The sequence below is a fragment of the Lathyrus oleraceus genome, chromosome 5 (assembly GCF_024323335.1).
Source record: "Lathyrus oleraceus cultivar Zhongwan6 chromosome 5, CAAS_Psat_ZW6_1.0, whole genome shotgun sequence".
In the NCBI taxonomy this organism is placed as follows: domain Eukaryota; kingdom Viridiplantae; phylum Streptophyta; class Magnoliopsida; order Fabales; family Fabaceae; genus Lathyrus; species Lathyrus oleraceus.
The window spans coordinates 128,654,667-128,667,185 of record NC_066583.1 but is presented as its reverse complement, the minus strand read 5'-3'; the positions used below and the strand labels follow the sequence as shown (position 1 = coordinate 128,667,185).

At 34.3% G+C, this 12,519-nt stretch overlaps 1 protein-coding gene across 1 annotated transcript in view; it reads left to right on the top strand.

Moving 5' to 3' along the window:
• Positions 1–6,103, top strand: part of LOC127079200 (uncharacterized) — a 28,965-nt gene extending 22,862 nt beyond the window's left edge. Inside the window, exon 4 of the mRNA XM_051019617.1 lies at positions 6,014–6,103. Coding sequence (XP_050875574.1) covers positions 6,014–6,103 — 90 coding nt within the window. The remainder of the gene's footprint in view (positions 1–6,013) is intronic.
• The last annotated feature ends 6,416 nt before the right edge of the window (positions 6,104–12,519 follow it).

Sequence of the window (12,519 nt, the reverse complement as noted above, 5' to 3'; positions counted from 1 at the left end):
AAAAAAAAAATCCTTCATGCATTCACAACATCTCATATCATTTCATTAAGGGACAAAATTTGGATCCTTTGATATTTAATTATCTCCAACCATGATTATACGAAGATTCGATCCTCTTCATATCCTCTGGCCGAAGATATTTAAATAGGGGCAACTGTCATACCCCAATTTTTTCTGGACATTTTAAAATTTTCATATATCTGAATTTACTTCACTTTGCATCATTTGCATAACATTACATGTATTTCATCACACATAATACATAAAATATCAGCCAGAATAAATCTTCGGATCTACACACAGCCCGATTGAACCAATTTTCAAATATACGTAATATTAGCAGGCAAAAAGTTTTGAAATTGAGCTTGTAGACCTCGGTATTATTAATCTACGGTTTTCATAGTTTAACCTGACTTGCTCGTTTTATTTTTTTGATTAGTTTTTCGGCCGCACTTTGATCAGCTTGAGCCTATTCAACAGATCATTTTTTATTTCAAAATTTGATCAAAACATGTATGTTTCCGAGAAGTTTATTTTGCGTTATTATTTTAGTGCATTCATTTTAATTTTTTGAGCACTTTTACGCTCGATTTTTATTCATTTCGAATCCCTTTTATTTTTATTCTTTTGTCAAAATATTCAAAAAAAATTAAATAGATTTTTCCATGCCTTCATTTTATTTTTATTGGTTTTATTTTAAGGTGTGGACTTTAATTTACTTAATGCATATAATTTCATTTTAATCTTTTAAAAGCTTCTAGAATAGGCAACTTTGGCAATATAAATTAATGTGTGTTTCTTTATTTTAATATGGATCATTGAATCAAGTTTAATCAAGATCTCCCGTTTGTTATCCTCAATTATCCCTTTACACCAATAACCACTTGACACATCATCAAATAAAGAAAAATAAGTAAAGAACAACACTACTCATCAGCCAATGAGAATTATGATTGAAAAATTCCTCCAATCAAGAGAGGACACATGTATTATCTATGTCATTAGAGAGGAAACACATTATATCCAAGTGGCAAGAAAAAACACATGGGATTCAAAAATGAAAAGGAAATATCTCAACTTTCCACTAAAAAAGCTGACACAAGGCCCACTCACATTAGGGGGAAGAAAAAATTCAGCTAGCAATTGAATCCTCTCCATCTGAAAACTGAAAAGCAAAAATTCCACTTCATGGTTACTAACTCTCCCTTCTCATCTTCAGCATCAAAAGGAACCACAAATAATACTAGTTGAAAAAGATGCGAATTTATCACTTTTAAAAGAGTGGCATTCAAATACAAATATATCGTATTCGAATACCAGTTTTCAAATTTTGAATTTTTGAACATTTTTTATGTGGTATTAGATTACCATATTTTGGTATCTGAATACCAACTTGAAACAATGCATTTTTTAAATTCAAAATGTTTCACAATCATTACAATACTTCATGGTTTCATAAAATCTAAATGATTACATTGCATCATAGTCTAAAGTTTCAAAAATCATTGCAATGCTTCATGAATTATTTCTCAAAGATTGTGCTTCTCTTCATGACAATGTTTCATGAAGTATATAATATGTACTCTTCAAAAATTCGATTTACCTCTTTCCAAAAATAAATCTTCATATTTATTCAAACAAATCATCAATTGTTCATTCATTTTCAAAATGTTAAAACTTTGTACATAACTCTCAAATCATTCAAAAGTTTCATAACCATATCCTGAGCACTTAAGGTTTATGCATTATTGAATTATCACAATGAAAGAGAAGATTAAACTTTATCTTGGAATTTGTAATGTTCAAAAAGTATAAATGTGCATGTTACCCCTATAAAGGCACAAATGCTCAGAGGCCTTAGTAGGCGTATATCAATTTGTGGAAATTAGGGTTTTCTCTCGGTGACGAGAATTCCTGTGTGGTGCTTTTATGGTGGTTTTGGGGAATGTGCTCACATGGGGTGATAAACTATATATTTAAGTTTGGCGCTTAGGTATAAGTGTATGAGTTATGATCTGGGAGAAGTATATATATGGGCCTTTTGGGCTAGGGTTTAGGGAAGCCTCATAGGCAATAGCGACTCTCATATGACTAGGGGGACTATTGACCACATACTTTTTAGGGATCCATGGTATGACTTCTTCTCATTTAACTAATGGGGGATATCAATAATATACATGTCATCTACTTAAGGGTGAGCCCCCACGTCCTATGGGGATGTCATACAGGCGATGTCACGCTTGGCAAGAACCATGGAGTTTCCCTTATATGAGTGGGTACTTCATGCATAAATACAAAGTGGATAAGAAGTCGCACAACTGGTTAAAATTCAGCCTCCCTATAATCATATTGTAAAGGGAGGGGCGTCAATAACCAAATACTTTACCTTTATTTCTTTTGCATATTCATGCTCTCTAAAAGTGGTCTTTAGGGTGATATATGATTTTACTTGCACCTGTTCTCTAGAGAATATCACCATTAAACCTTTGAAATTGGGAACACGTTCTTTGATATCACACGCCTTTTTCTTGGTGTTTCTCTCCTCGTCCTTATGTATCATTATGCTCAGGTAACCATCCCTGCTAACAAAAATGTTGGTTTCTGGGTATGAAACTCGTTGTAATGTCCACCTCGAGTCCATTTTGAAATTCTCCACGAACATTTCTTTTTTAAGGGGGAAAATATGTTGGTGTCTTTATTGAACCAGACAGGATAGTCCCTCAATGATTCTAACAGACCTTGTCGTATGTTGAACAAGCTGATGGTGGACATCTTCTTGTGATGGCTAGTAGAAAATTAAGGAACGGGTTTCTTTACCAGCTGGCGATGGAAGCTCGGGGAAGACCCATGTACCATCGCAAGGCTACATCCCTGAAGTTAATAGATAAAAACTTACACTTCACAGAGTCAGACGCATCAATGATGGTCATCTGCCTATTGATGGAAGTAGGCATGGCAACGGGGCGGGTCGGGGACGGTTTTTACCTCCCCCAAACTCAAACCCAAATCCCCAAACAATCCTCGTTCCCCACCCCAAACCCAAACGGGGATGGAGAATCAAAACCCAAACCCATCCCAAACGGGTTCGGGTTGGGTCCGGCCCCGCCCCCGCCACCATTCATTTAGTGAAATGATTTTTTTAGTAAAAATAGTTATTTTTTCCAAAATAAAGCTACAATACAAATAATAAAATAAAATAATATAAAAATATTTCATACATACATTTCAAATATTTTAAATAATAAATTAAAATTAAAATATCAAAATATTGACCACATATTTAATATTCTAAATTATCAAAAATAAATAATAATGTACATAATGAAATAAACGGGGCGGGTTCGGGGACAGGTTCGGGGTGGGTACTAGTGTCCCCATTTCCCGACCCGTCCCCATATTTTAAAATCGGGGAAAACCCAAACCCAAACCCAGTCAAAGCGGGTTTTCCCCGTCAACTTCGGGGCAGGTTCGGGTGGGTACCCACGGGTACGGGTAATGTTGTCATGCCTAGATGGAAGTGACGTGTTCATAAGGGTATCTGCACCCATCTAAGTTTGCCAAAGATGGTGGCTTGAACCCCTCGACAATAGGTGCTTCCCATATATCATTTGAGAGTGGTTAGGGATCCAGTACCTCCATCTCCTCTACGGGGTTATATCCTTGCTGGTGATGTCTGATGTTGTGGACGTTGTTCTCCAAAGTTTAATTCTGACGACATAGTTCATCCATGGAGACACAAATATCTGTCAGGGTGTTGGCGTCACCACTACCACTAGTATACTCCAGTATAGAGTATGAAGCCATCATGTTAACCAAGGCCAATAAATTATAAGTATAAGAGTGGAGGATGACAGTAGTATGGTGATTATGATGAAGAAGGTGTGGACCAAGCTAGTTTTACTATGGGCCCATAATGAGCACCGTTATACTAGTCAAAAAGTATCGATGTGCATGTTACCTATACACTGGTAAGGATAACTTAAGGCCTTAGTAGGTATATAATAATTTGAAGAGATTACGACTTGCTCATGGTGGTGAGGAGCCTCATGCAATGGTTTTATGGTGGTTTTAGGGAACCTGTTCACGTGGGGTGAGAGACTCTATATCTCAGTTTGGCACTTAGGTATAAGCGTATAAGTTGTGATATATCTTATCCCCTTAGAGGATAAGTATATATAGGGGCCCTTTGGACCTAGGGTTTAGGTAACCCTCAGAGGCTACAACGACTCACATATGACTAAGGGAGGACAGTTGCCCACCTACTTTCCAGGGATTTGGGGTATGACTCTTTCTCTTATACCTAATATGAGATATTAGTACTATACACATCATATGCTTAAGGGTGAGCCCCCACGTCCTGTGGGGATATCAACCGGGCGATGTCACGCTTGGCAGGGACCATAGAGTCGCCCCATGTGAGAACATTTCAAATATAACACTATAAAATTCATTCAAGATTAAAATACTTAAGATTATTCAAAAAAAGTGTATTGTAACTTAATCACCAAGGTTGTGGTGATAAGTTGCTTATTGTAAAAGGTCCTTTGATTCAGAGAGATTTAATTTCCATCATAGGTTTGGTGTTTATGTTAGAAAAATGTCAGAGAGGTATTAGTGTGAGGTTTGTACAAATATCTAACATAGTGAAAAATAATTCACGGTCTGAAAGAACTAGATGCATCATTGGTTGATAAGGGGAACTAGTATAAATCTATTTGAGTTCTTTATATTTTTGCACTTTAATTATCTGAACTTTATATTGCTAAGAACATATCATTTGCATATTCGAAGAAAATATAGGACATAGCGCAAAAACTAGAAAAATTCGGAAACCTTAATTCACCTTCCCCCCTATTAGGTTGCATCTCGAAGTTAGAGATAGAATTAGGTATCTGCGAATAAAGCCATGGACATTAACATTACATATGAAGGAAAAATCATGCAATACTCTTGTGGTTAAAGTAAACAATGTGATGATACATGTTTACAACCACTCATTTCGTGTAGACGTTGTAATATTGGATATCAAAGCAGACCCATAAATACCTCTCATCTTAGGAATACCTTTTATGAAAACTATTAGGATACTCGTAGACATGGACAAAGGAGAAGTCAAGTTCAGAATCAAACATCGTGAGGTAAGTTGCAATATAATTGGTTCCATGTGACACTAATCAATGTCAAGCTACTGGCCTTAAACAAACACTTGTTGTGAGGCAATCCAATCACATTTTATAGTTTTCTTTATAATTAGGCTTAAATTATGTAATTTTAATTCAAACATTTTGATAAAATTCAATATGCCAAGCCAAAAAAATGTGGGCTTGCTAAACACAAAATGGCCAAGCCATTTCCCGCCCAGCGTACCTAGGGGAAAGCCTAGAAGTCAAGAACACGAGCTCTCGACTAGTACGACGAGCTTTCCTAGCACGAGATCTATTTCAGAACATTGGTAAATGCAAAAAGACTTAAATTTAGACTTCCCACTCAATTTTTCTCACTCATTTCAGTTATCCCACTTGATAAAAACCCTAGCACACACTAGAGAACGTCATTCAAGATCAAAATCTTCATCAATTAGAACTTTAATACAGTACACAGATTGCCCAGGTATGTTATTCTACTTTATTTTTCTTAAATTTCCATTCATTATGGACTTTTATTTTAAATTGCTGTAAATTCCCTAATTCAGATTCAATTTAGGGAAACTTTATTGCTCCATAGTGATAAATTAGGATAGGATAGGGTTGATTTACTAGAAAATTTGAATTGGATCCTTGAAAGAACAAAGAGGGAAATTTTCACATGTTAATTTTTGCAACATACAATGAATTTAGATGAATTTGAAATTATCCATTACATGCGTAATATATTTGTGTATCTAAAATATTTCTTTGATATAACATATCTATGGAACTTCTGTAAATATCATGTTTTTCGGCAAATATAGAAATTTTATCATATTATGCTAACATATCCAAATTCCATATATGTTGTCTACTAATTGTTTCAGGTGGCTTCTGGAAGATCACATACTAGAAGGAAGAGACAAAGATCAGGAAATGGTGTGTATGTTGTACCAAATGAAGACCATAGATTCTGAAGCTTCGTCCATGAGTAATACTACACTGAGTTGGAAATCAGGTATTTGGTTCGAGAGAAGACAATTTAAATAGAATATCCACGTGAATATTCAAATGTAGTTCAAGAGATTTATGCTCGAGGTTAGGGTACTCTAACAACTCTAAAATATGTTAAGAACCTTGACAATGTACGAGAATTCTATGTTAATGTTGATCCCACTAAAGATGGACCTTTGGCAAGACTCTTGGGTTCGAGGAAGAATAGTTCCATTTGATCGGGATGCCATTCATGCCTACATCGAACATAATTATGTGGTACACCTAAGTCGGTTTGACCAATTCACAAGACAACTTACAAAGGGAAATCAGAATTATGATGAAATTACAACTGGCATATGTGAAGCAGGAAAACATATGAAATGGGACAATATGGACTACTTGTCCGTTTCAAAAGATATGACCTAACCATCCAGGCTCAAATTTAGATGATCTTCCTCCTCAAAAATGTTATACATGTAAGTTACACGTCACCTGCTCCCCTAAAGACCGCATATTTAATCTAGTATATAGTTGAAGGAAAACAAGTGGATATAACATAAGTAGTATGAAAAAATAGTGGGATATTATGGACTCATCAAAGAAAAAATCACTTAGTCTCCTAGGTATGATAATAGGCTTGTGAAAGCATTATGGGATGGAAATTCCTAATCATCACCAAATCAGTCAATGTCTAAGCTCGGCGAGGCTTTTATCACTAGATACTATACTGGACACAGAGAAAAAGGGGAACCAACACCACCACAACCATTATCTCTTGTTGCACTAACACAACTGCTATCAGAGGTAGTAAGCTTTGATAGCATAGATCCTACTATGATAGTTTATTTTTCCAATGGGTGGGATGTCTCTGAGGCATACCACTGAGACTTTTATGCATAGGTTACAATTGAAAATATAGGACCCGCATGCTCCATTTGAGCTAGTACCCACTCCAGAGGAGTTCAACGATAATTTACAATGGTCTACGAATATGGCATTCTATTATGAATGGGGAAATTATGACACTGGTGAAAACGGAGTCGGATACCAAGCATGTGCAGAATCTAATGATGACGAATATGAGGAAGGCATATAAGGGGAAGATGAAGAAACTGCTAGTGAGGAAGATTGACCTACACGAGAAAAGCAACATCATTGCGAAGTTTTTATTTCTTTATTAGTTTAATTTTATTTGCTTACTAAATAATTTTTGTTTGTTTTGAATATGTAGTAGAATTATTTACATTAGCCATGCACAATGGAATTGGGTGTGTTGGCCATTTTGTACTAAGTACACGAGCACACCCAAAGTTCCTAAAATATTTTGAATATTGTGATAAGTCTTATTAACCTACTTCCTGATTAGATGTGCACGAAACAAAGAAAATGACACATAAAATATATTATGATGTTGTCATAGAGGGTGAGCTAAGTGTGCCACATAGTGAGCCTAACGCATATTGAAGCAAAGGCGGGCTAAGCGTCACCCAGTGCGCCTACCGCAGCTTAGTCACACGGGCGATCTAAGTTTGAGGCTATTCAAGGACATCTTTGTAACACTCATTTATTTTGTTTCTTGAGGACATGCAAATGTTTTTTGCAAGGGATGGAATATAAAGATGATCCAAACTAAACGTATACATGTTTGTTTTAAATTATTTTCATGATTAAGTGTCACAATTTTTGAACTTTTTTGAAAAAAGTACTACCTGTGGAAGTTTGACTGCAGACGATTCAAATAATGATCTAAAATTGTCAAAAATGCATGGAACAACAAACAATAGGTTGACTACAAAAGGCCAGAGATCAAATGGTATGAAAAAAAGTTTTATTCTCTTGAAATGCTTCAGTCATAATTAATACCTAACTATCTAGGGAAAATAGCATGATTATGAATTTTTTGCTTCACTCAAAGTTTTATTTTTCTATTGTCTAGAGAAAACATGTTGACATAAGTCATGAATCGTAAATCCTGCCTAAGTGAGAAATATGAAACCTCATGTTTTACCTAAATACTGAGAGTAGATATGCATAATAACTATGTAGACTTTGCAACAATCTTTCTAATTAGTCCATTTGTCCCTTTTTAAGTGTCACTTTCTTTAAAAAATATTGTTCTTTTTTAATTGTCACTTGCAATGTTCAAGGTAGTATTAACTGCATTTTTGTCAAAATTACCCTCAGGTAATTATTACAGAGAGAGAAAAAGTAAAATGAATGTAATAAATGATAAAGGGTATTATAGGTAAAAGGAGAATTATTGTTTGAAAAGTAACAATAATGATTAGCTTTATTGGTATGTGTAAAAAGTCAAAAAAATAAAAATTTAAAAAGGAACGAATGGAGTACTAGATAGTCATGGATATGGTCAAGGCATTGTTTATATTGAATGAAAAAACTATTTGGCCTAAAAATCCTACCTTGTGAGGGTGACAATCCTTTGACAAACCCCTTTGGTTGTACCATAAAATATTATTTTGTTCTTTCAAAGTTACAACCCTTATCCAAATTTTAAAATAAAAACAATGTTAAACATCTTATTTAAGGATAGAAAAGTAAGAAAAAATCAAGGGTATGGTAAAAACAAAAGTTGGGGAGAAAATAAAAGGAAAAGTTTCAAAGAAAAAACTTAAGTAGCACTAGTGCATGAAAATAAAGAACAATAGTTTGACAAAAACCAAAGTCAAAAAATACAAGAAAATATATATTTGGAGTAACTCCCCCTTAATTAAGTAGAGAGTATACTCTTCTCCCACTGAGAGTATACTTCTCCCTCCTTTGTCAAAATAAAAAAGGCTGATAAAAGATGCATTGAGAGAATTTAAATATGCAAACATATGTTCACAAACATATTTTTGAAAGGAGAAACGTCACACTTAACTCATATATTACTAAAATTAAAAGTATAGAAAGTAGAAAATTGCATAATTTGAAATAATGTGAAAAACAAAAAATGAAGCAAACTTAAAAAGTTAAGACATATAAGATACACTATTTATTGCCATAAGAAACATCATTTCTTGACATGATTTTCTTGATTTCTGACATGTCTTTGGATAGATTCTTACATATCTTCATGACTTGATTGATTGATGTGTCTTTTGATTCTTCTAGGACCTCTTCTTCAACCATTGATTTGTCCCTTAATTCTCCATATTTGATGATAACCTTCATATTTATGAGGGAGATGTAGTCAGTCTTGTTGTTGGATGAGTCCATTGTTTATCCCATGGTATCAATGTTGAAGTTCCCTAGGAGTTTAGGGATCGTTTCTCCATATGGATGGCATATTGGTTGGTCTTCTTTAAAGTGAATCATATGGAGAAACATTCCTTCCACCAAATTTGTTAGGATAATTTTGGTTAGGATCCAAAGAAAGACGACATCATCTCTGGTGACATAGTTGAGGTTGAAGCTCCTTGGGAGAAGGATTCTTGTTAGAAGGTAGTGGATGATGCGAACTTTTGGTTTTAAGAATGTTGACTTAATAGGAAACTTTATTTTTTCCATGTAGTTTACAACAAGGGTGATTAAGACTATGGATCGCTTGAAATTCTTAAATCCTAAAGGTGCATCATGCTTATAGGATGTTAATGCAATTCTGCCAATAACATAATTGACCATTTCTCCATAATACCCCTAAAATAAATCCTATGCAGTTAGAGTTTAAGGTCTTCCTTTTGATTTGAATGATCATTGTTGTAGGAAAAAAAACAAAAACAGTACGAACCATCGTGGCATTCAGTGTGCACGTGATAATCGTGAAAGAAGAACACAACAAAATAAGAATAGAGAGACTATGTCTAATTTTGCGTAACATGACATATCATTGTATCCAAATATTGATTGTTACGCTTTATGGTTAGGAAAACAATTTCTTATTGTTTTCATATATATATATATATATATATATATATATAATATATATATATATATATATATATATATATATATATATATATATATATATATATATATATATTGTATGTGTGTGTGCGTGTGTGCGTGTGTGTGTTTCAACGCTAAAGTTTTAAACAAATTAAGAGGACTAAAACGGTTACCTAAAAAAGTCCATATGTAACAACCCAGTGCAAAATTCACATACATTCCTTTGTTATTGTTGTTGCAGTCACCACCAGGAGCGGCGTCACTCAGATTGATCTTAAGGCGTAGATAAATTTTAGCGGACCTCATGGTCGGTGCAACTGTATTGGTCAAAAACTACAAGCGTGCATGGTATCCCTACAAGGGTAGGTGATACTCAGATGCCTTAGTAGGTTGTTAACAATATGGGGTGGTTAGGTCTTTCCCATGACAACGAGAAGCCATGTAGGGTGATGTTACATTGGTTTTTAGAGGATCTGATCACGTGAGGTGAGAGACTTTGTATATTAGTGTGATGATTAGGTATGCGTGTATAAGGTATTATTTATCCCTCAGTCTAAGAATGAGTTATTTTTATAGGTCTCTTGGGTCTATGCTAGAGACCCAGATAATGGTTTACCCTAGCTTCGTGACCAAGGAATGTGGTCATGGGAGGACTTTGTCTCTTTGGATTGTGGGGAGAGTGGTTTATCCTTTTGACTAACCCTTTGTAAATTAGTCATTGTGATTCCATGTTATCACCCATGTTTACTAGGTCAGTGGACAGTGGGTCCGCACCAGGCGGGTTCCCAGTCCGTTTTGGGCGACCATATGACCTCTTTGGGAAGCCCCTGACTTTTAAAGGTAACTTCCCTCTTTTCCATGGACTATCCCCTCATAGGATATAATAAAATTATATTCATACTATGACTCTTTATTTTGAATGCATGTTTTAGCTTGGCAAACTTAAATATGTTTTATGGTGTGACTTGACATCAAAAGATGTTTCTCATTTGTAGATCCAAGATAATCATATATTGAGTACTAAGCCTAGATAGACATAAGTTTAAGCTCAATATCCCCGCGTATTCTAGTAGGATCGATGTGGAGTCTCGCTACTTTGCAACCATTGGGACTTAATGCTCAATGGTTGTTAATTGTTTATATCGGCTATTGGATAACACATTAATCTCATGACGTGGAGATCGAAAGGAGATACGAATGAGGGTAACAACTAGTAGTATTATACACTGACATCTAAATGTGCATGACATATGAATGTGCATGATAGATATGTATTAATGAAATATACCCCTAACAAGCATTCTTACTATTAATACTGAAATCTCCAACTTTATTTTTTGTCATTTAGTTTCCACATCACAACAACCACAAAATCGTTTTCCTACTTAGAATAATAAAACAGTATTAAATTGTCTTTATATCCGTCAGTATAAATATGATAATCATAAAACATACTTTTGTTGTTAACGCAAGAATATGCATATAGAAAAAGAGGGATATTTTTGGCCTAATTTCCTTTCACATTGTCGAACATTCGCATGACGTCCTATAGGACCTTATTATTAAAACACACTCTACTTTGTTTTAAAGCTAATATATTCTTAAATTTATCTAATGTTTATGTTGTATGTTGAAGTATATCATATTAAAATAGGATTATTCAAGAATTTTAATAAAAAAGCATGTAAACTCTCTAAAGAAAATTTTGTTTTCGAGGATACAAACATCCCAGAATTCACAAGCACTGCGAGTACATATAAACGGTCTTGAGCACCAAGTATCATAAACAAATATCTTAATATTGATAGGATAAGACACATTGGACTCTATGTCACAAAGTACAAAGAAACAATGTTAATTGTTTCTCAAATAATGAATACCAAGGCATAAAAGTAAACTCATCATGAGATCCGAGGAGCCACTTTATTCAAATGGCTTTTAGTAACTATGGCTTCTTGTAAAGTTCCTTCTTTCAAGCAAATCTTGCAAAAGTTTTCTTATGTCATATCATCATAGTATATAAAGGAAGACTCACACTTGTAAAATGCATGGTTGAATACGAGAACAAATAGAAGCATAAAGAAATTTAAAGCATCAAAGCAAGAAACATTCGTTCATATTCAATAGAAAACAAAACCACCTTCTCACCGTATTAAATCTGTACTGTTATATGGTGAATTCATAGATTATCCTTGATACTAAATAATTCATTTATAGTGTATATCTTAAGTGATAACAAAAAATCGGTGTACAATTTATAAGCTTACTGAGAACTTTACCATTCTGTATTGTAAGCCTTGTTAGACTAAAAAAGTACATAGTTGCAAGATACGTATTCAAAAGAAATAGTAAAAAAAAATCTCAAGTAATTGAGAGGATTGTACTAACCACAATAGTGAACCAAAATAACTCTTGTGTGCATTCTCTTTAAACTCAGCTTAATAGTTTATCATATATTGAATCACCTCTCACACATAACACCGATTAGTTACTGTTATTCATACTCACC